This window comes from Quercus lobata, chromosome 9 (genome assembly GCF_001633185.2).
Source record: "Quercus lobata isolate SW786 chromosome 9, ValleyOak3.0 Primary Assembly, whole genome shotgun sequence".
NCBI lineage: Eukaryota > Viridiplantae > Streptophyta > Magnoliopsida > Fagales > Fagaceae > Quercus > Quercus lobata.
In genome coordinates, this window is record NC_044912.1 from 40,726,090 (window position 1) to 40,750,224 (window position 24,135).

A 24,135-nucleotide genomic window follows, 5' to 3' on the forward strand; every position below is an offset into this window, starting at 1 on the left:
GTGAGAAAGAAGACGGGGAAGTTGCAAGTCTGTGTGGACTTCACAGACTTAAACAAGGCATGCCCAAAGGACCCGTTCCCGTTGCCTCGAATAGACCGGCTGGTAGATGTGACTCTGGGTCATCCCCGAATGAGCTTCCTGGATGCCTTCCAGGGTTATCATCAGATACCACTGGCACCAGAAGATCAGGAGAAAATGGCATTCATGACACCCGTCGGAAACTACCACTATAAGGTGATGTTTTTTGGATTAAAGAATGCAGGATCAACTTACCAAAGGATGATGACCAGAATGTTTGAACCACAGTTAGGCAAGCTTATTGAAGTATACGTAGACGATATGGTAGTAAAAAGTAAGGTAGTGTCTTAGCACGTAAAAGACCTTGAGGTCATCTTTGGCATCTTAAGGGAACATAAGTTACGCCTCAACGCTTCCAAATGTTCATTTGGGGTTGGGTCTGGGAAATTCTTGGGATATATGGTAACCCATAGAGGAATAGAGGTAAGCCCGGACCAGATCAAAGCGATTAATAGCCTACAAGCTCCTCGGAACCCTAAAGAAGTGCAGAAACTCACTGGCATGATCGCGGCATTGAATCAGTTCATATCACGATTTGCAGACCGATGCCGACCTTTCTACCTCTTAATAAATAAGTGGAAAGGGTTTGAGTGGTCGGAGGATTGCGCTCTAGCCTTCCAGCAACTTAAAGAATACCTGTCGTGACCACCCATCATGTCTAGTCCTGAGGCCGGCGAGGTTCTATTTGCATACATAGCTGTAGCCCCTCATGCTGTAAGCCTAGTACTAATACGGGATGATGATGGAATACAACGACAGGTATATTACGTAAGTAAATCATTACATGAGGTAAAAGTGCGCTACTTACCCTTGGAGAAAGCAATTCTTGGAGTAGTGCATGCCACACGAAAACTTTCCCACTACTTTCAGGCACACATGGTCATTGTTCTAACCCAACTTCCCCTTCGATCAGTGCTCCGAAACGCCGATTACACGGGAAGAATCGCCATGTGGAGTGCACTTTTGGGGGCTTTTGATGTTAAATACATGCCTAGGTCCTCTGTCAAGGGTCAAGTCCTCGCGGATCTAGTCGCAGAATTCGCTGAACCCTATGTAGAAACAATAACAGAGAAGGAAAACATGGATGGAAAATCGGTTGGCACAATCTTAGCACGGGAAACCTCTCGTTGGAAAGCTACGTGGATGACGCGACCAACCAAAAAGGATCCGGGATCGGGCTAGTTCTAATATCGCCGGAAGGTATTACCATTGAAAAATTGCTAAGACTCAGGTTCTGACTACGAACAACGAAGCCGAGTACGAGGCTTTGCTTCAAGGAATGATAATGGTGCAAAAAATGGGCGGAAAGACAATAGAAGCATTCTCAGACTCCAGACTGGTCGTAGGCTAAGTGATGGGTGAGTTAGAAGCTAGAGATGCTAGAATGCAAGAGTATCTCGGTCGAGTCAAAGGCCTGCAATCAGATTTTGAATTTTTTAATTTGGAACACACATGCAGATTCGCTGGCCACTCTTGCCACGTCTTCGGCGCAGCATCTGCCATGAATGATCTTCATTGAGGATTTATGCAAGGCAAGTTCAGTCGAAAGGGATAGAGTACGGATCCATCAGATTAGAAGGAATCCTAACTGGATGGATCCTATAATGAATTTCCTCAAAGACGACACATTACCGGAAGGAAAGATGGAGGTCGAGAAGGTACGGAGGAATGCCCCTCAGTTTTGGTTGTTAGGGGACCACAAGCTATACAGGCGTTCCTATTCTGGGCCGTACCTACAATGTGTACACCCAGAGGAATTTGATTCCTTGCTTGAGGAGTTGCATGAGGGAATTTGTGGGAGTCACACAAGAGGAAGATCCCTAGCGCACAGGGCACTCACCTAAGGGTACTGGTGGCCGAATATGCAAAGAGAGGCTCAGGAATATGCGAAGAAGTGTGACCAATGCCAGAGATTCTCCCCAACATCCACCAATCGGGGGGAGTCCTTAAAGCCCTCTCTAGTCCTTAGCCGTTTGCTCAGTGGGGTCTTGATATTGTTGGCCCTTTCCCAAAAGCAGCAGGGAATAAGCGGTACATAATAGTCGGCACCAATTATTTCACCAAATGGGTAGAGGCTGAACCTTTGGCCAACATCAGGGACGTGGATGCCAAGAAATTCATTTGGAAAAATATCATTACGCGCTTCGGAACCCTTCACACCCTCATCTCGGACAACGATCTTCAATTTGATAGTAAAAACTTCAGGGAATATTGCTGCGACTTTGGGATCACAAACTGATATTCCACTCCTGCCTACCCTCAAGGAAACGGGCAAGCGGAGGCCATGCACAAATTCATAGTGAGCAGGATGAAGAAAAGGTTGGATGATGCAAAGGGGAGATGGGTGGAAGAACTACCACACGTTTTATGGACCTATCGAATGACGCCGCGACAGTCAACAGGAGAAACTCCTTTTTCAATGACTTATGGGGCTGAAGTCGTGCTTCCACTCGAGGCCAGCTTCCCCACATTGAAATCTAGCACCTTTACCCCAGAAAACAATGACGAGTTACTAGGGAAAAGTCTAGACTTAGCTAAGGAAAAAAGGGAAAAAGCGATGATCCATATGGCTTATTACCACCAAAAGTTAAAGCAGGGGTACGATATTAATGTAAAGCTACGGTGTTTGAGTCCAGGCGACCTCGTGATGAGAAAAATTCTTAGCAGTGCTAAGAACCCCTCTTGGGGCAACCTGGGACCCAACTGGGAAGGACCGTATCGCATCACATTTGCGGCTGAAATAGGTGCTTATTATCTAGAAGGCTTGGGTGAAAAAACTGTACATCGCCCGTGGAATGTAAATAATCTAAGAAGATATTATTATTAATGAAAATAGCTCTGCCTGTGTTTTGTCCCATGATCGTTGCATATCCATTGGTCCACTTCCATCTATACAAGTTTTAAACAGAACCTAAGTCCTGCATGGCTCCTCGGACCACAGACTTAGGGAAAATTAACAACTTATGGCATCTATCTAAGTTTTAAACAAAACCTAAGTCCTGCATGGCTCCTCGGACCACAGACTTAGGGAAAATTAACAACTTATGGCATCTATCTAAGTTTTAAACAAAACCTAAGTCCTGCATGGCTCCTCGGACCACAGACTTAGGGGAAATTAACAACTTATGGCATTTATCTAAGTTTTAAACAGAACCTAAGTCCTGTATGATCGTTGCATATCCATTGGTCCACTTCCATCTATACAAGTTTTAAACAGAACCTAAGTCCTGCATGGCTTCTCGGACCACAGACTTAGGGGAAATTAACAACTTATGGCATCTATCTAAGTTTTAAACAAAACCTAAGTCCTGCATGGCTCCTCGGACCACAAACTTAGGGGAAATTAACAACTTATGGCATCTATCTAAGTTTTAAATAGAACCTAAGTCCTCCATGGCTCCTCGAACCACAGACTTAAGAGAAATTAACAACTTATGGCATCTATCTAAGTCTTAAATAGAACCTAAATCCTGCATGGCTCCTCGGACCACAGACTTAGGGGAAATTAACAACTTATGACGTCTATCTAAGTTTTAAACAAAACCTAAGTCCTGCATGGCTCCTCGGACCACAAACTTAGGGGAAATTAACAACTTATGGCATATATCTAAGTTTTAAACAGAACCTAAGTCTTGCATGGCTCTTCGGACCACAAACTTAGGGTAAATTAACAACTTATGGCATCTATCCAAGTTTTAAACAGAACCTAAGTTCTGCATGGCTCCTCGAACAACAGACTTAGGGGAAATTAATAACTTAAGGCATCTATCCCAGTTTTAAATAGAACCTAAGTAGCTTCTCGAACCACGGACTACGGGGAAAATTAACAGCTCCAAACTCTTGTGCAATTTTAAGGTATATTCATAGTCTTGTATAATAGCATCTATTGTTCTAAATTCACCATACGATCATGCCCCTTTCTCATTTGTTTACATCGGTGGGATTGTTGCAAACATTAACTAAAGAAACAATAGCATTAACTTAGAGCAAAATAACGGAATTCTATCAACATCAATAAATAAATAAAAAAAAGGGTACAGAGGAAAGAGCATTCTATATAGATAGGCAAGAAATAATACAAAGTCTTTGCCAAAGAACAGAATACATGGGGCAACCCCCGTTTGAAATAAAATAAAATAAAATAAAAAAAGAGAAAGAAAAAATACAGTAATAAAAACTATAAAAGCTAAGCCTCAGCAAGAGGATTCTCTTTCTGCTCTGGCTGAGGAGAGGGAACGTCTTTAGCTTGGAAATCTGCCCCAAAGCCTTCGGAGACTGACTCCTTAGCAGGATCTTTGGCCTTATCAACTAAGGGGATGGCATTAGGAACAACCGTAGCCTGCTTAGAAGCTTCAGTGGCGCCATCAGGGATCTCTTGGATCTCATGAGGGAAAAAGACCTTCTCAGGCAACCTCAAGGTCGAGTCTGCAGGAATCCTTACAGCATCAAGGGCATGAGCCCATGAAATGCTGCAATAATCCCTGCATACCTCTGGTAGCTCCTCGGAAAGCCTGGCTTCTGTCTCCTCTGCCCCAAGATGATAAGAGGCCTTCTTCTCAGCCTCAGCTGCTTCCCAAACTAGCTAAGCCTCTTCTTTGGCCATCCGGTCCTCCTCCACAGCTCTCTGTAATGCGGCCGTAAGATCCAACACTGTTTGCCTTTTAGTGGCGAGGTTGGTCTCGGTCACGAACAGTTTTTGGCACTGGTCTTCGGCTTGAGTTTCAGCGTTCTTCAATCCAATCTTAGCACTCTTGCGGCCCTTCTCAGCCTCTTTGAACTTCTTAGAAAGTTCATAATTCTCCTGCTTGAGAGACCCTACAAACTTCTCCACCTCGGCACGAGAGAGAGCCTCAACTTCAGCTAACTTGCAGTTGTTGCGGTAATACTCCTCAGCCACGAACACTTGCTGAGTAATCTGCCCACAAAACAACAAAACGATACGTTAAAATGTGATAGGATCTAATGATTTTATCAAAAGTAAGACGAATCGCTTTACCATTGCAGAGTCCCTCTTCAGGGATAGGAAGAGCTCAGGCTGTGAGAATCGCCTGTAAGCCTCCATGTCCTTGGGAAGGAGCATGGGCTGCTCTAGGGCCTCGGCTATATATCCTGCTCGGCCCCTATTGTATTCTCGAACCGAGACAGTATAGGGAATGGCAACCCCATCTTCCTCGAGCTTCAGGCTCCAAGTACGTGGATTAACACGCACTTCAGCCCGGTCCCCCTCTTCTCAGCTTTCTACGAAGGGAGCCCTTTTATTCCTCTGCTCCCGAGTTATTTTTTGCTGCTTACCTGGGCGAGGGCCCACCTCGCCTTCCTCAAAGGTTTCAACCGGCATTTTCTTCTTCAAGTCCGGATTAACCTTTAGGCAGAGATCGGAAGGGAGTTAAGGAGCAACGGGAGGAAGAATGGGGGTTTGGGACTTGGAGGACACCTTTGATGACTACCCTTTGCCTCGGGAAGCCATCAACTCTCGTAGGCTTTTTCCTTTGTTGGAAGCCATATTATCTACCTCCTCGTCTGAGGAGTCAACCGAGCAAGCTATAACAAGTGGCACGCCGACCACTAAATTTCGATCCTGCTCTCCCTCAGGATCTGAAACCTCAATCAAACGGGCTTTGGGAATATCCTTTTCAAAGTAGAACTCGTCTATCTCCTCCTCAAGAGAAAGACGAGATGATTCAGTTTCTCCTTCAGCTTGTGCGACAACTTCAAGATTGTCTGGTGGAGGTAGTTGCGCAACTGGTAAAGGATTCTGAATGCTAGGTAACACGACCGGCTTGAGATCGTTTCGGGCTAAAAACTTGGGCTTGGACACGTCAATCCTAACCAACCTCGAACTACCAGCTCTTATGGCTTGGCCAATGTCTTGGAAGGTGCGAGATAGAAGTTGGTAGCCCAAAACCAAATGAGCCACGCATAGTTGCCTGTCCTCGTTAATGTAGATCTCTGGCCTCAAAAGATAGTTCAAGGCCGGAACGTTTACGTGGCTCAGCCGAGAAGCAACATGGGCTTTATCTGCAAAATAGCCAAGGAGGAGATTGTGGTTAAGTTATAAAATTTTTTGATTTTTAAGCAAAAAAGAATGAAGCTAAAGGGCTAAACCCCCTCCCTAAAGGATTGGCCCTAGAGGCGCCGTACCTAGATCTCCTGCCCGAGTTGAACAATGAAAACCATCGCTCCATTCTCCTGAGGCAATGAGGAAGTCATCCTTCATACCCTTATTGGATTTGGGGAGGCAGGAGATTAGCCTAACGACCTCGAACCGAGATTTAAGATAATACCCCACCTTCTCGAGGTAGTGGCACTCGTACAGATGAACTACATCGTGCCAGGTAAGGCCGAGGACATCTATGCTGCCTAAGATCTTGAACATGTTTGGAGCATACTGATGCGGTGTCAACCTATGGTTAAACAAGTAATCCTGGATAATCCTACGCATGGGAAGTGTCATTTCTTCTTCTATAAAAGCAATCATGGGAATAACGACTTGACCCATGTCTCTACCTGTTAATACTCCTTCTGGGGGACAGTACTCCAGAACCACCCCCTGTGGGATATGATATTTTGCCTTAAAAGCCTCCATGGCGGCCGGTGTATCTACTAGATACTTGAATCTACCCATCTAAGTCAAACCGGAGGGACGAGAAAGAAAACTGAAGTGAAAATTGAAAGTCGAGGAGAAATTTGAAGCAATGAAGAGAGTGGAACTTACGGCTGTCCTCGCAACAATCATTGAAACGCTTGGAAATCTCTTCAAGGAAGGTTGCTTCACGGAGGTAGCAATAGAAATTTAAAGGTCGGAAGTGTTCGTAAATCTCTGAACGCTGGAATTCTCTAGAGTTCTCTGGACTTCTTATATGCTAGTAAAAAAATAAGGAAAAACAAGTCTCCTTAGGGCTTTATATAGCAAGGGGGGAAAAGGGGATTGCTCCCGCTCCAGAACTCTGGGAAGAATGTCAGCCGTTGGATCTGCGCTTCACCGTTAGATAAGGGAGACATAAAGCCGTCTGGAGTAAATAGCCGCGCCTCGTAAATTGCAGCGTGTCAAAAGTAACTGCCTCTGCACGTGCGAATCAGGAACTAATTAATCTAATCCCTTGTAAGGTCAAAACCCAGCTTTTCTCCTCGGAAGGAGATCAAAACCGGAGTTTTGAGGGGCTATTGTGGGGACCAGCCCAAAATAACAGGTTGGGCCTTGGACCCGTTCGAGGACCCCAGCCCATCCGAGGAGTCAATGTGACTCAAGCAATCCATGTTCAAGCGTTGCATGAAACAAAGACGACATGTCTGAGGAGGAATTTCTCCTCGGATACTGAAAATTCGGAGCAAAGGTACATCCCAGCCACTGAGACCCCTATCCTGGATACATGAACAGGAGGGAAACACGAAATATCTAAGTAAAAGCTACCACCGCCACATTGAATGCACTAAAGCTACTCTCCTGGCCGCATTAATGTGGAGAAGACCCCTGAACAGTGCTACCTTGGCTACCGCAACTCACAAAGAACTGAGAGGGGTGTCTGATGGGACAGGTGCTCAAGTAAGGGTTTAGATGATCGACAAGTGTAAAGCCAAGATGATAAGAAGAGGCCTATATAATGTGTAGAAGTCCCCGTAAGATGAGGCATGAGAGGAAAAGGAAAAATATTATTGTATAAAAAGTAATCTTACTGCATCTGCTTATATCCAGAAATCAGGTTGTATCCCTATCATTATGGGAGATTTTGGAAGATAATGACCTTTGTTCTTGTTCATATATTCCCTCAACCCATGCAATATTTAGTTGAACTTCTTTAAACCTAATTCTTAAATCCATACTCTACAAAAACTCATTGTGTTGGACTTTTTGGACCAGGACTTAAACAACGAGAACTGGACAATCAAATTGATCCCCTACAACAACCTTATGTACTCCATACTTGCAAAATTTCTAGAAAATTAAATATTAATAGCTATGTCATCAATAAATTGTTTAAAATGCAAATTTTTGTAGTTTAAAATTATATATAAAATATAAGTTTATAGATCATATAGTAAATAATATCCAATTAACACAAAATTTGGCATGTGTATTGAAAGCGAAATGAACATGTAATTCAATTATTAGATTTTTAAAATATGTAGTAATGTTTGTTTTATTGAGTAAGATTGTAATCTTAGATTATAACCATTTTTGTAACTAAATTTTGTCTTTTCAATTCAAATTCACACCCACATTTAACAAAGAGAGAGAGAGAGAGAGAGAAGTTTTCGGGTGATTTTACATCTTGGGTACGTGGAATCATTGTATTATCACAGTGCACCCTTGATACGGTGATCACTCTACAAGTATAGATACTTGTGGGGTGTGGGGGTAAGGGTCGAGGTTCAAGTCTTCAAGAAAGAGTTTCACATACATATATCCTTAAATTAAGTTGGAATAAAATTTCTATCTTGTATTAAAAAAAAAAAAATCTTTGTATTTATTTATTATTAATTGAATTTGATGGTGTTCATTTAAAAGAGAAGAAATCGTTACATTTTGACAATTGCAAGCTATTTACCAAATTCTCTCAATATTTCACCACTAATTATTAGCTCAAGCTTTTGGTACCATAAGAGCAACCACATCAGCTCGTGCAAATTTTCTGTCTATTTTACAAGAAAAAACATACTTTTTCTATTTTATACATCCACTTTTACAAAACACCCATATCAGTTTATCTATTCTACACATTTATTTAATAAAATATTCATTCTTTTTACATTTTTTATTATTTCATTCCCTCTCCTCTCTGGCACAAACTCATCATCTCGTCTTCTCCGTCTACACCCACACCCAGCCAGCCACCCTTCAACAAAATTCGGCCACTGATTCACCAATCTTCCACAATAACAAAATCCGGCCACTGATTCACCAATCTTCCACAACAACAATCACAACAACAACGACACAATCACAACAACTCTTACCCACTCGCCCTCCATGTCCGATCAATTCTCCGTCACCGTCTCCGTTTCCAAACGGATTGTTGGATCGAAGAGGCTGATCAGTGTTCCCAACTCACTAGCCAATCGGACTCAATCCATGTCACACGAGATCTCCGCCGAGCTATCGTCGTCTTCATCTTCAAAGCCTGAGATTTTGAAGAAGAAGGAGAAGTTGATCGGCTTTGCAGAGTTGAGATGAGAGAAAAGTGATGAAATGAGAAAGAGAGAGTTGAGATGAGAGTTAGATATAGGAGAGAGAGAAGAAATTAATAAAATAATTATGAACGAGCTACAGTACCCGTGTAAATATACACGGGTACTGTAGCTCATGGAAATATATACATAATTTTACACATTTTTACATCCACTGATATGGGTGTTTTTTGGCTTAAAATGTGTAAAATTTGTACTGTAGTTCTATTTTAGAAGACTTTAGATGATTTGATATAAATTTTCTAATTGTATTGTTATAGTAAAATTTAAAGCAATTATTGAAAGTTAAGATCATTTGTTTCAGTTTAGAAAGTGTCTTAAAGCCCCATGATAAAGCAACACATGGAATGACAATCACCTTTGAGACTTCCTAGTATAAATAAGGGGCTCGATTCCAATAGAAGATCACAAACAATCCAAAGAACTTATTGAAATCAATGTAATATAGTTATCAAGGAGATAATCTGTGTTCATTGGGCTTAGTGAAGTGTTAAAAAAAAAAAAAAAAGAATCTATAATAATCTTGTAACTTTTTTAATTGTAACTTCATTGGGCTTAGTGCAGTGTCAGAAAATTAATAAGTCCTCTTGTAACTTTTTTATAATAATCTTTCCAATAAATAGAATCTATAAGTGTTTTAAATTAGTCATGCGGTGGTGTTTGTTATGAGAAGAAAACATCTACCGCCTAAATACTTAAATAAAATTGATGAGAGAGAGAGAGAGAGAGATTACTTGTCTACCAGTCCCAAAAAATTGTAACGTGCAGACAAACGAGCCCATGTCCTCTTTATACAGACAAACAACCAAAAGGTATGGATTTAAAAGATATAACTCATCGGTAAGAACAAAAGTTTTGATTTATAGATTAGATTGGACCCACTATTGGACACGCTTTATTTGGGTTTTAACTGGCCCAATATTTCTAACATAAAAAATATAAGCTTGTAACTTTGTGATTTAGCTTGAACATATTTACTTATGTTTGAACCAAGTATTTAGTTGTTAATCTCATTTGATCTTGAGCGTGTTTGCTTCAGTGTTAGGTGTAATAACTTAGGCTTTGAGCCTTTTACTGTGAACTTTCGAATTAGTTTGTTTCGAACAAGCTAGGCATCAATTAACTTATTTGCAATCTGTCTTAGTCTTTTGAAATCGAATGGAATTGGAAAGAGACTTAGAATTGAATCATATAACTTAGAGACTTGAGTTGAGCAGATTCAGCCTAAACAACCGAGGGTTGAACAGCCCAGAGTTGAACAACCTAGAGTTGAGCAGCCGAATGGAGCAACCTGGAATGGACCAATTTGAATTGAACAACCTCAAATTGAGGTTCCTTGAAATGAGATACCTAGGCCACCAAACTTACATAATAATGGTCATGAAAATAGCGACATAGATTTGGCTTTCATGAGAATGCCAAAAATGGCTATGATAAGGATTAAGGAATGTCCAAGAAAATGCAAGGGCGAGTTTTGATTGTCAAGAGGGAGATAGGAATCATTACCAAGAACCCTATAGACCACCATTCAAAGACCCAAAACCAAATGCTATACCCTTTCCAGGTCAAGTAAGGTACGATCAGTTAAAGGACTTATTCAAACAAACGTATGGTTCTAGTTTATGAAGGCATGCAAGACCTTTGTATTGGAAAACTTACCCTGAGTGGATAGATGGGGAAGCCGAATTTCCTAGGAAGTTACAAGATTCCAAATTTATCACATTTTAAGGCGATGAAGATAAAACTGCTATGGAACATATTTCGAGTTTCACAATTCAGTGTGATGAATTGTCAAATAATGACTACTGTACTTCAAATGTTTCCCGATTCCTTTACAGTACCCCCCTTCCCCCCCACTCAAAAATCAATTAGCAGTTGGGTTGAAAAGGAAGAGAAATTCCAAACCCACTTTGCCCCCAAGGATTTAGGTGTGTCAATGGAAGATTAGGTATATTAAAACAATGGGCAGATGAGACTGCCGAACAGTTCATCATGTGGTTTTAAAAGGCTAAAATGAGATGTCAAACTACATTTCCAGAGGCATAATATGTTAAATAGCAGTAGATTGCCTAGACTTCAAATTGAGAAAGAAGTTCGAAGGAAGAACTTCCTTTAATTTGTATGAATTATCCGAAAGAGCCTCTAGACATGAAAATCTACATAGAGAAGAGATTCAAAAGAAAAATGCCTTGAATGGGACTCGTTACTAAGATCCTAAATATGAGATTGATGTAGCAGAGTTTAGGGGTCAAAAAACTTGTGTGATGCTGCCATTATGTAAAAAGAATGTATCACAACAATGAATGAGGGGAGTAATCGAGAGCCTATGAAAAAAAGAGAAGTAAAATTCATTTCATCCTATCTTATTTATCACCCATTATACAAAAATTCAAACTGATGAAGGAGAGACTGCAAGGGCATAAACAAAACCTGCAGAAGTGGCAGCAAATTCCAAAGACAGGGTCATAGACTCATAGACACAGCCCCTTCCTTAGTTATCGCCGCCGCGAGAAGAATATTCCAGCAAAAGATAAAGCTCCAATCACCCACTTTCACCAAAGGCATGTTGGCAGGCCTCCTCTCTTCTCCTCCACTACTAGGAGTAGTAGCAAAACTCTCTTTACTTTCTTCTTCACTCTCCTTTGAAACAACACCGACTTTCCCTACACCCCCATTGTACTATTAGCCAAATTATTATATTAACAACTCAAACTTCTTTTTCATACCTTCGTTTCCTTTCAAGTGATCAGACCGGCACAAAGTAAAGGAACGTAAAGTACACGTAATATTGTACATTTCTTCTCATTGCGATTTTCTCTTCCCTTTTCTTACCAATTTGGAAGGGGGACAAAATGGTGGCTGGGGTAGAAAACTTCATCCACCCATTTTCTTTCCTCTACCTTTTCACTCCAACCAAATAATGGAAAATGACATTTTCCTCTCCTTTTTCCTTCTCCCATTTCACATCCTCTCATTTTTCACCCTCACCAAACATAGCATAAATGACTAGACAGGAAAAGGGAAATTAATTTATATGGCCATCACCTGCTTTTATTATGTCGCCAATCCATAATATATTACAATGTGTTCAAAATCTTTTATTCAATTGGTGTTCACGACACTAAAATTTTATCCATAAAGATAATGACAATAATCATAATATTAGTGCAATGTAAAACCAATTTCACTAACTAATGTTTACATCCTTGATATCAATGGTTATACATTGATAAAGTAAAATAGCTTTTTTTTTTCTCAAACCACTAATCAGGAGTACCACTTAAAAACTCCTCCAATGCTGTACCGTAGGAGGCAGCGGCTCTGTATTTGATCATAAAGTCTTTGTATGAGAAGGACTTACAGAGTGCAGGATTGCTTGCATCAACCAAAGCTTCTGCTGGTTCTATAAGTGTTTCATAAAGGGGATGAAGACCGAAGGTAGCAGTTGTCCGAGCTAAATTCGAATTTGTCACCACTCGATGTACAGCACCTTTCAACTTCCCATTGCTAATAATCTACAACTCAATGCAACACAATTCTAAGAACTATTATTAAGAAACAACTAAAAAAATAAGGTTTTTTTTTTTTTTTGGTTGAGAAAAAGATGGTTACTTACATAAATGTTAAAACCACCCTAAAATATGACACTTACACTTTTCATCATAAATTACGTAAATTTGCAATCACCACCTTAATTGTAACATACTTTGAGGACTTTACCCCCCTTAATTGATTGTTAAAATTAATGATAACAATGCAAGTCACATTGTTTTGCTCTTGTAGTAAGTTAATGTAGTAAATTTTATGGACAATGTGTGATCATTAATTTGAACAGTTAATCAAGTTTTGGGATGCAATTTTTTTTTTATACAAGATAGAATTTCTACTCTAGTCTAATCTAAGTATATATATGTGTGAAGCTCCCTTTTAGAGACTTGAACTCTGACCTTTGCCCTCACATCCTATAAATACTTATATTTGTGGAGTGACCACCACACCAAAGGCGTGCAATGGTGTGGTGTAGGCACACGAAGTTTAGGGTGGTTTTCTATGACTAACCCTTAAAAAATGTTTGAGTTTCTTTTTTTGTTTTTTGTTTTGTTTTATTTTATTTTATGAGATAAATTTTTTTTCCCCTAGTTACTAAAACATATTGCGTAGTAGGCATATTGAGGATTTAAAAAACAATACAAAAAACCAAACAAAAACAAAAACTAGAAAAGATAAAGAAAGAGTTAAATTTGTATTGTAATGGAATACTATTTGTCACAACTTATATGATATCCGAAAAAATTAGTTATAATTTGAGCTTTTTGTAATCATCTAAATAACTTAAATTGACTTAATTAAAATTAATACACAAGTTTGGGTTGGTTTTCTATGACTAACCCTAAAAAATATTGAGTTTCTTTTTTTGTTTTATTTTATTTTATGAGGTAAGATGCGCCCCCCCCCCCCCCCCCCGCCGCAAGTTACTGAACCATATTAAGTAGTAAGCACATTGAATATTAAAAAAAAAAAAAAAATCAGAAACAAAAAAAGTAAAGCATGTCTTAAATTTGTATTGTATATAATGCTATTTGTCACAACTTATATGATATCTGATATCTGAAAAGATTAGTTATAATTAGAGCTATTTGTAATTGTGTAAATAACTTAGATTGACTTAATTGATACACAACCAATGTACGACCCAACAATTGTTTACATCAATGTTATGAATTCTATTTCTACTGAGTGAAATGGACGGAAAATCTCATATTGGTATGCAAACTAGAACGGTAACTACTCAATTCCACCTCAGACCAAATTTCAGCCCATTCTGGATTGTTTCAATTAATTTTGGTCAATACCAGCTGAAATTAAAAACCTGGCCAGTATGCATTTTGTGCTGAATCTAGTGATATATATGAGGTTATGAACAGATAAATAAATAAAGCAAAGAACTTAATAAGATGAAGTGAGCCACAATGAAAGAAAGAACTAAACCAAACAATGCGATGTGAGGGAAAGAAGAAAAAAAAATCAAGAATAATGAAGCCTCAAGAGTAGGTGATCATGAGAGGACAAAAGAAATAAGTTGACTATGTGAACTTGTGAAGTGCTTTTACGAGGGTGGATTGGGAAATGGGTAAAGTGAGTTACTAGGAACTTCCAAGAAGGTTTCTTCTTTACAAATACCCCCACATGTTAGTTTTTTTTTTAATTTTTTTAATAATAGAAATTTGTTAATAACAATATGCTCACTTGAGATTTTTCTTTAAAAAAATATATGAAATTCATTATTTTATATAAAAACAATATATATACATATAGCAATAAATTTGAAACTACAAGTAGAAATAGAGTATCAAAATTTTTTGTTATAATGGACAAACTGGAATAAGGTTCAAAATGATATTCATAACATTTGTTTACGTAATGCCTTCATAATTCAAATCATTAGTTGCAAATCTATGCGTTAAGCGTGATAATTTTTTCCCGAGTGATTTCAATATATATATATATATATATATATATATATATTAAACCTTACATAACACTTTTTTTTAAACCTTTACACACACACACACACACATATTATAATGTGAATCTTTACATATATCTTTAAGTAAATTATATATATTCCACTTCATTAGATGCGTAAAACCATAGAGTACTACTTCATGCTGATAGTTGCTAATTAATTTTTTTTTTTTTTAATAATGTCATTTATAACGCTTCTTACCATTATATGTTTACTAACTGATGATTTGCATAATAAAGACGTTAAATGAAAGACAACATCGTTCATTAGATTTTCAAAAAGTAACGGTGTATGAAATATATATATATATATATATATAAGGTTAATGAAATGTCAAAAAAAAGATTTTAAATTTTCTAAATTTATTTTTTATGTAATTTCTATTATTATTGGAGAACATCACTTTTTGTGTTATGATTGGAAATATGGTTTTCATGATTAAAGTTTGATTAGTTTTAAGTTTAAATTTAGTACTATGATTGTATTTAATTTTTTATTATTAATTTAGTGTTTGAAGTGAACGTAACAATTTATTTTTCTACACTCTAAAGTTTTTAATATTCTTTGTGTGGACATCTCTATTTTATTTTTTACTTCTCCTTATAGCCTCTTTACTATCTCTCTCCATTGGCAACCTATCGGTTTCCAAAACTTGATGATGATTCTATGGCATTAAATATGCATTATTAGTTTCTTTATGTTATATTTGGTTTAATATCCTCATTAATTTTTTTATTTAACTATTTCTAAATTGACATTTGTTTTGTATTCCATTTTTCCTTTAATGTATTAGTTGTGAGAATGAGTATTTCCCTAGCATTACTCAACTTTATGAGGATAACTTTATTTATCAAATTTAAGTAAAATATTAAATGTTTAATTTTTTAATATAAAAAAGGAGAGGAAATATAAATAATGTAATGATATGGAGGATGTAGCTAAATTTAAATGTTGAATAAATTAATATGGGAATTGGGAAGAAAAAAAAGTAAAAATAAAAGATATAACAATAAAAACCGAATTATCAAAAGTATACTATGTAATATATAATAATAATTTTTTATATACTATCTTTAATTCTTTATAATGCAATATGATATCATTCAACAATCAAAGTGAACAAAAAAAAAATCACCATAAAACACAAAACTAATTCGCACCAACCTAAAATAAAGTTATAAAAAACACAAAAATTTATCAACCTAAAACAAATATGCAAGAAAAATTAAAAAAATTCACCAAAAAAATGAGAGAGAAATAAATATATATATATATATATATATTTTTTTTTTGTGAGGGAAAATTGTGCATAGAATGGAAGAGTGAATGACAAATTTATGCTAAGAGGATGATAATAAGAAGAAACAAAATAAAAGAAGATAAAGGAAAAGAGAAAGAGTAATATTAAGGTAGGGGTTTGGGGAGATGAAAAGGTAAAGGGAACAAGAAAAGTTGGAGAAAGTGTAAAATATTAAATTTTTTATTTTTTTAAATAAAAAAGATGAGAAAATATAAATAATTTAAAGATATGTAGGATCTCATCTACTTTCAATGTTGAATAAAATAAGACGAGAAGAAGAAAAAAAGCAAAAATAAAGGATGTAACAATAAACACTAAATTATCAAAATCATGCTACGTAATAGAATAATATTATTTTTTATATACTTTCTTTAATTCTTTATAATGCAATAATAGGATAACATTTAACAATCAAAAAAAAAAAAAAAAAAACCTTAAAACACAAAAATAAATCTCATCAACCCAAATTAGAGTTCTAAAATAACACAAAAATTTATCTACCTAAAGCAGAGATGCAAGAAAAATAAAAAGATCCACCAAAAAATTGAGAGAGAGAGAGAGAGAGAGAAAGAGAGAGAGAGAGAGATATAACTTTTTTTTGTGGGGGAAAACTATGCAAAGAATGGAAGGGAGGATGATAAATTTATAGTAAGGAGATGTAAATAAAAAAAAAAAAAGACAAAATAAAAGAAGACAAAGAGAAAGATGAATAGTGATATTACAGTAAAGGGTAGTGGGGAGATAAAATTGTAAGAGAGAGAGAGAGAGAGAGAGAAAGGTTAAAGAATATGTAAATATTAAATAATAAAAAAAGTGAATGTTAAAAAAAAATATAAGAAAATTGGAAAAAAAGAAAAAGAAAAAAGATAATGACATGGACACTAATGTGGTTTAACTCCTGATGATAGCTCTTTACCAGTTGAGTTAATTAAAACTCACCAGCTTTTAGATATATATATATATATATATATATTACAGTAAAGTACCAAAAATCAACGGACTATCAACTAGTTTTCATGTTTTTTTTTTTTTTTTTTTGAGCTATAGTTTTCACTAGTTAAAGGTTACAAATTAAGAAGTAATACTATATTGTATATAGTTAGAGCTTGCGAAGATATATGTACCTGCATCAGAACACCTAAAGTAACCACAAAAGCGTAAGGAATAGGTTCAACACCAATCCATTCCTCATCCTTGAAGACTTCAAGCCCATATACATCACTTTGAAGAAGAATATTAATGACAATAGGGTCTCTATGTTTGCATAAACCCAAGGTTAAACTTGGGTCTGGGCATGGTGGATAGTGATTGACCAACACTACTTGATTTTCACAAAGTTCACTGCTAAAATGATCGGGGTTGAGTCCCAAGCCTTGAGCAATGAACTCCAAAATCCTAAAGACCACCTTCCTTAATTCAGCTGTATATGTCGCAACAACTTCTCTGAAAAAGGTTACATGAAACATCATCATGTTGTTCATTTCTGTTCTTATGTGTATATCAAGCCACTACTTGGAAGGGTAAAAACTAAAAAGCATGAAAGAACAAATTAACATGTCTATGACTATGAGGATTTACCGATATTTAGGTGGCTTTTCAGGCCAAAATTGGATGTATTTCTCTAGAGGATTACAATGGTGGAACAATCCATCCCTCCAGAAGTGATACTTTTCAGTTGCATAATTATGACTGCTTGTATACATGTAGCAGCTCTTATCGGGGTCCTTCGAAGTTTCGATTGCCTTGTCCTCGGCAGATAATGCATGAAACTCCTTAAAAACACCCATGGCCTCATCTATTAAGTTGCTAGGGACTCCATGGTTGATCACCTATTACATGGTACAAATCATAGCATAACACAAATGTATCAAATATGAAAAAAGTTACCAAGCATCACTCGGGAATAAATCATTGTCTGATAAAAGAATAAAAGAAAAGATGTGTGGGTGGAACCTGAAACATTCCAAACTCTTGGCTAGCTTCCAAAATCTGTTGAAGTATATCGGTTTGATCATGAGCCCCAAGATCAACCACTGGAATATTTTTGCCTAGAGGGAGCATCCCTGGTCTATCTTCTGGTGGGAGTATATACGATTCTGGCAAGGATCGATCGTTGTACCAGCTTGAAACAAGGTGCTCCATGGCTTTACAACCCAAATCGCTAAGGAATAAGGAAATGTCTATGATGTGAATTAAGGGAACATCGACCACAAATATATAAGTCAATAAAAAGCTTCAACTAAAAGTTGTTGACTAAAAGAACCATAATACAATGTACACACATTTTTTTTCTTCCTAATGTCACTATCTAAACTATAGAGCATCATTCTATCATATAATATCACGACAAAAAGTATAGGCTCCATTGGTATTCTCTATGATGAAGAATTGTTTAAAGTCTACGAAAAATTATCACTCCATGGGCGCCTTTGGTTTCGTAACCATTATGATTTTTTATTTCATAGATCACATGCCATACTTAAATAATGAAATAAATCCTAATCAAGCATGTGAAAAAGATTTCTATCATTAAATAACAAACTTCAATAATAAAATTTTATTAAAATAAACTTTTCAACTTTTGGTAGATAGCTTGTAGCTGTCAAAACTAAAAGAAATATACCGTGTGATTGTGAATATAAGACAACTTATATCAGGTCCAATTATCAAAGATTTTAAAATGAACAAGGTTTTCTTCTAAATCAGTTTGAAGAAATCTCTTTCTACAATACACAAAAATTTATAAGACTATCTACATTTAAACAAGTTACAAAAATAATTAAAAAATTTTATAAAAAAAATTAAAAATATCATATGACTAAAATGTAAGAAAAATATAAGGAAAAAAAATAATATTTGAGATTAAATCAAGTAGACCAAGTGCAAAATGGAAGAGAAAACTTATCGATGGTTGGGAATTGAGGCATGGAACTTAATCCACTGTCCTAAAAAGTGATTTCACCCTATTAAATGCAGTTTATTCTTGGTGCATTATGGCTACAGAGATCACCCCCAAGATTCACCAGTACGCTTTGGTTCTATGTGCTCATATACCAAAACTTTGAACTCATCTTAATGCCCAAAGGAATGAAGGAACTCGTGATAGAGATAGAGAAAACATGTTAAGGGAAAGGTTGACAGGAATAACAAATTAACAATACACATTTTAGAATCCGCCTTGATGGAAGTCAGCCATATTTTGAATTCTTGATTGCCTCCAAAAGCTACTAATGATATTTAGGAAATTTCCATGAATTCGAGATGTGCTGGATCATAAAGGAAAGTGCCCATTTTTAGGGATGTCAATTCGGGTTAGCATGTCGGGTTCATGTCATGTCGAGGTAGAGGTATTTGACTAAATAGCTCCACCCTAACCCGACCCATTTAATAATCGTGTCATGATCCTTCAACCCTAATCCGACCTGTTAATAAGGCGGGTTGACCTGACCCAACCCATTTGACACGCTTAATAAACGAGTCGTGTTGGGTTTACATGAATGTAACACAACCTATTTCAACCTTCATAATATTAAATATAACATCCATCTAGAAATAATTTTTTTTTTTAACATCCCAAAAAGCAATGCATACACTTCAAATCTTCAACCCACATTCAAAATAATATAGTTCAACAAAAATATAATATTTATTTAGAAATAAGTTCTTTACACTCCAAAAGAAGTGCATATACTTCAACCCGAATTCAAAATCACAAAGTTTAACAAAAATAAAATAACATTGTTCAACAAAAATATAATATCCTTGGAACTTGCCAAGTGCTAAGTATCAATATTGAAAGAATTTGAGCAAACAGTAGACTAATCCTGACTATGACCATGATTATCATCCATAGATTCTTTGTTGATATCCAAATTCATAACATCTTCCACAAGTTCATCCAATTTCATTTGTGCAAGTTCTATACCAAAAAAAAAAAAAAAGTATTAGTAGTTCTAGGGTCTGTAAAGTTTCAATTTCCAATTATATCCCTTGTAAATTTTTGTAATTACTTACTTTTCTTTTAAAATTTAAAATATATGTCGAATATAAAATGTATTTAACAAATCTAAAATAAAATAAATATTTATTTATTATACGATTTAAACGGGTTGTGTTAAGTGGGTCATTTCGGGTGGACACAAATAAATTGGCGTGTCCAACGTGTCTATTGCGGGTTACGTGAGTTGACCCGCTTATGACACGTTTCTTATCGTGTCACTTTCGGGTCAACCCGTTTATGACCTAAACCCATTTATGACCTAAACCCATTAAGGCCCAACCCTAACTCGAAAAAATCCTTGTCGAGTTCGTGTCGTGTTCGCGAGTTGGGTTGAACATTGACACCCCTACCCATTTTATGTGAAATAAGGGAATGCATAAAAGAGAAAAAAGTTGGACCTTTCTTCCCTTGCTAATCAGCTTCAGTCTAAGTGTACGTTTGGCTCCAGCTTAAAAACTCAACTTATTTTACTATTCAGCTTATTTTTGCAACTATTTATGGGCCCCCCACTGCACTTTTTGGTACTGTTTATTAGTCCCACTATACTATTTCAGCTAATTTTTTACCTTTATTTACGGTACTTTCAGCAAAAAAATTTCTGTTTCAACAAAATAAGCGGATTCCAAACTAAATAAGCAGATCCCAAAAAGTTTTTAATTTCAGTTTTAGATGTAATTATTTCCCAAATTTGAAGCTTTTTCCAGTGTAAAAAAGTACATATCGGCGGCTGTTTCAACCATTATGCAATGGGTTGAAGGGAAATTCCTCCAAACACTTTCTTTTTCTTTTTTTGCAGAAAGTAAAATTAATTTCAAACCAGTTTAGAATAAAACATACTTGTATAGTTTTAGTCATATAATTTTTGAATGAGTCATGTGATTATTCAAATAATACACGTAAATAGTATTATAAATCACTACCTAGTGCCTAGTATATTAAAGGAGATGACTCCTAAACTTTGTCCAAATTTTTTATAATACATTTCTTGCAGTATATTCTGGATTTCTTATTGATTCACTATTATTTCAAGTGAACGGCATTAGACATGTGGGACTTGCACACACTGCTGAGATTTTATTCTGCCCATACTACTGCCAACATCCTTTAGCCGCACACACTAGGCATGTGTCGACCTACATTGCACACCTGTGACTTGTCACCTAGAGTTAACTGAAATCAGCATTTAGAAGAAAATTCCAATAGAAATTTTATTACTAAAGTTAGCAAACAGTAAGACAATATGGAACTCCAGGTTCTTTAAATCAAGTCCTAGATTTTTTTTTTTTTAATAGGTTTAAATAGAGTACAGACTTATTATCTTCGTAAGATTCCCTTATTTAGGTCCATTCCAGGCATTACAGTCCAAATCCAGTACATAAAATGGTCAAACTTATTTATAATTAAAAAAAATAAAAATAAAATAAGGACTAGTCTGTCACGTGGGCTGTAGTTCAAACCTAATTCTTTATTCTTTCTTTATCAAGCAACTAGGTAGAAAGTATTTTCAATTCCACATGGGATGGGGTCCAATTTGGTGTTCTTCTGGAAAACTCTAAAAGGCATGCTGACAGTAACATCCATTCTTTTATTAGTTTTGTTTAACAATATGAAACACAAATGTTTTTTTTGGTAAAACATTATCATACTTCTAATTTTATTTTTCCTTCTTTTTGTGTTCTCAAACAGAACCATGAACCATGAACCATGAACAGGTTGTGTTAAAAATAAATAAATAAAACTGAATCAATCTCATATTCTTTTACGACCTTTTGCAACTTACCAATTGACAATCAAAAAACCATAAACTAATAATAATAAGTCAATAGTAGAAATTCCATGGCAAATACTCAAACCATAACAAAATGGAAAATACATAACATTTTATATAAGCTAAAATGTTAGGATTACTTACATGGCAGTGGCCTACTAGAATTTACAACAAAATTACATAATAAAAGAGTCAAGACCTTTTGGTAAGATCACAAAATACATATCAAGGCCTAAAGTCAGCTACAACCAAAAAATGCCACAAAATACATATCACGGCCTAGAATTAGTTACTACCAAAATAAGGTTGGAACAAGATATCACCAACATCATCAACCCAACGAATGACTTGATCTTTGTTTTGCAAGGATTTCCTTTTTGAGTCCATCATAAAAAGCTTTTTGGTCTTCATTCATGCCACTTGTGTCTAGCATCATAATTCTTTCATTCTCTTTCAACTCTTGCAAGCGAACCTTTTCCGCTTTGATACGTATTCTCTCTTTTTCGGCTACACAACCTTCTTCAAGAACTTTCATTTTCTTTTTCAAATATTGCGTTGCAATATCTTGCCCATCATCTTTTCTTTTTCGATTAGCCTTTTCAGCTTTTCTACCTATTGGCCTCTCGAAATCCATAATGCCATCAGCCCCCACTCCTTGATCTATTAAATCTGGAGTTTGAGGCATTTCTTTTCTTGAATCTCCCCTAGGCATAGTAGATGCCCACTTTGGATAATCTTTCAAGATTAGCCAACAATGTTCAAATTGAAAAACGGAACCGTGAATTTCTTTAAACAATTCCTTTGCTTTCTCAATCTAAAAAAAATTAAATAAATATAATATAATTAGTTTCTTCAAACAATTCATTTGTGTTGTAAACCTAAAAAAATTAAAGACCATTGCAAAATTTATACCTTGTCATGAGCCGTGGTTCCACTTTCATTCTTTGCTTCAATTTTAGCTAAGGACCCAACAAATTTAACTGTTTCCCTATTAATTGTTCCCCATCGGGTTGTTAGGGATGCAACACTACGTGTAGAATCAGTCTTTTGGTCCATAAAGTATTTGGCAACTTTACCATAAAATGTTGTTTTATGTTGCTCATTACCATACACAGGATCAACACTGGTATTGAGCCATGCTGCTACAAGCAGCTTATCTTCCTCAACACTGAAGTTGACCCCACGTGCTTGTTTTTTTTCTTAGAAGTGGCAACTTCATCATTCACTGGAGAATCTTCGACTAACAGGGGACTACTTTCAGATACATCGAAAATTTCATCCTCAAGATTAATATTCCCCCGTACGAGATCAATGAATGATGAATAACTCCTTGAGTCCATGCTCTAAATAGATATGGAGACTGCTTGTTCTGGTTTGTTAATTACAACAAAATATATCATTACTAAACTTTGTCAATGTATCTCTCTAGCAAATTTGCCAAACTCAAAATGTGAGCCCTCATCAAACACATGCACATGAAGTAATAAGAAATAATTCCCACAGCATGGACTCAAAATGTATCTTAAAAAATTCTTTTGCCTAAACATGAAGTAATTCCCACAGCATATAATAAGAAATTCTTGTTTTGACTTGTCCTGGCCAAAGCAACAGAGAAGATTGTCGGATAGATTAATTTAGGCAGAACAAATTCATAACATAGCAAACAGCACATATAAACAGAATATAGAGAGAATCAAAACTAGACATTGAAATACCGAGAGAATCACAGAGAAGATGGATGAAATACCTGTACGGTGAGCTATTCCTGTCGTGATTCTCGTGCACAGATTTCACCAGGGCCTCTTTCACGAAACCGGAAGTCCACTCACAAAGTTGTTGCGCCAAGAATTGATTCAAAGAGCAGACCCACAACCAGACCCACAATCAGAAATCGCAACCAAAACGGAGACAAAAACAACCAGAGGACGCCGATAGAACAGAGAGGAAGCGAACCAAAAAGGGAAAAAAAAAACCAGACCCACAACCCAAAGGCCTACGCCCACGCCGATCACAATCCGAAAATAAAATCAGACCCACAACCAAACCCACAATCGGAAATCAATCGTTGGAATCAAGCTCTGTTTTGGCTCCGTTTTGGCTCCGTTGGAATCAACCTTATGCAACCTTTTGGCTCCGTTTTTCATCAATGTGCTGCTAGAATCTTCGGCGGAAGCACAAACATCCCTTTCAGATTTGTGAGCAATCACAACCAAAACGAAGACTCAGAACCAGACCGACGCCGGTAGAACAGAGGACAGAGCGAACCAAAAGGGGAA

At 36.5% G+C, this 24,135-nt stretch overlaps 2 protein-coding genes and 1 long non-coding RNA gene across 3 annotated transcripts; all 3 read right to left on the reverse strand.

Moving 5' to 3' along the window:
- Positions 1-12,286: 12,286 nt before the first annotated feature.
- LOC115961041 (hyoscyamine 6-dioxygenase-like) lies at positions 12,287-18,312 on the reverse strand. Its single transcript, XM_031080091.1, has 4 exons — positions 18,045-18,312; positions 17,670-17,920; positions 17,216-17,534; positions 12,287-12,779 (listed from the first exon to the last, which is right to left on the reverse strand). Exons 1-4 carry the CDS (start codon positions 18,231-18,233, stop codon positions 12,528-12,530), a joined length of 1,011 nt encoding a protein of 336 aa, XP_030935951.1. The 5' UTR covers positions 18,234-18,312; the 3' UTR covers positions 12,287-12,527.
- Positions 18,313-21,999: 3,687 nt separating this feature from the next.
- Positions 22,000-23,051, reverse strand: LOC115958855. Its single transcript, XM_031077104.1, has 2 exons — positions 22,772-23,051; positions 22,000-22,673 (listed from the first exon to the last, which is right to left on the reverse strand). Exons 1-2 carry the CDS (start codon positions 22,913-22,915, stop codon positions 22,191-22,193), a joined length of 627 nt encoding a protein of 208 aa, XP_030932964.1. The 5' UTR covers positions 22,916-23,051; the 3' UTR covers positions 22,000-22,190.
- Positions 23,052-23,069: 18 nt separating this feature from the next.
- On the reverse strand, positions 23,070-24,118 carry LOC115958856. The gene is made up of 2 exons (XR_004084697.1): positions 23,607-24,118; positions 23,070-23,228 (listed from the first exon to the last, which is right to left on the reverse strand). It is a non-coding gene; the product is annotated as an uncharacterized LOC115958856 (long non-coding RNA).
- Between the last annotated feature and the right edge of the window lie 17 nt (positions 24,119-24,135).

Coding starts and splice junctions, on each gene's coding strand:
- LOC115958855 (XM_031077104.1), bottom strand. CDS start 22,915: ATGGACCAAAAGACTGATTCTACACGTAGTGTTGCATCCCTAACAACC. Junction 22,674..22,771: donor GAACCACGGCTCATGACAAG/GTATAAATTTTG, acceptor AATTTTTTTTAG/ATTGAGAAAGCAAAGGAATT.
- LOC115961041 (XM_031080091.1), bottom strand. CDS start 18,233: ATGGAGCACCTTGTTTCAAGCTGGTACAACGATCGATCCTTGCCAGAA. Junction 17,921..18,044: donor AAGAGTTTGGAATGTTTCAG/GTTCCACCCACA, acceptor ACCATGTAATAG/GTGATCAACCATGGAGTCCC. Junction 17,535..17,669: donor GAAAAGCCACCTAAATATCG/GTAAATCCTCAT, acceptor AACCTTTTTCAG/AGAAGTTGTTGCGACATATA.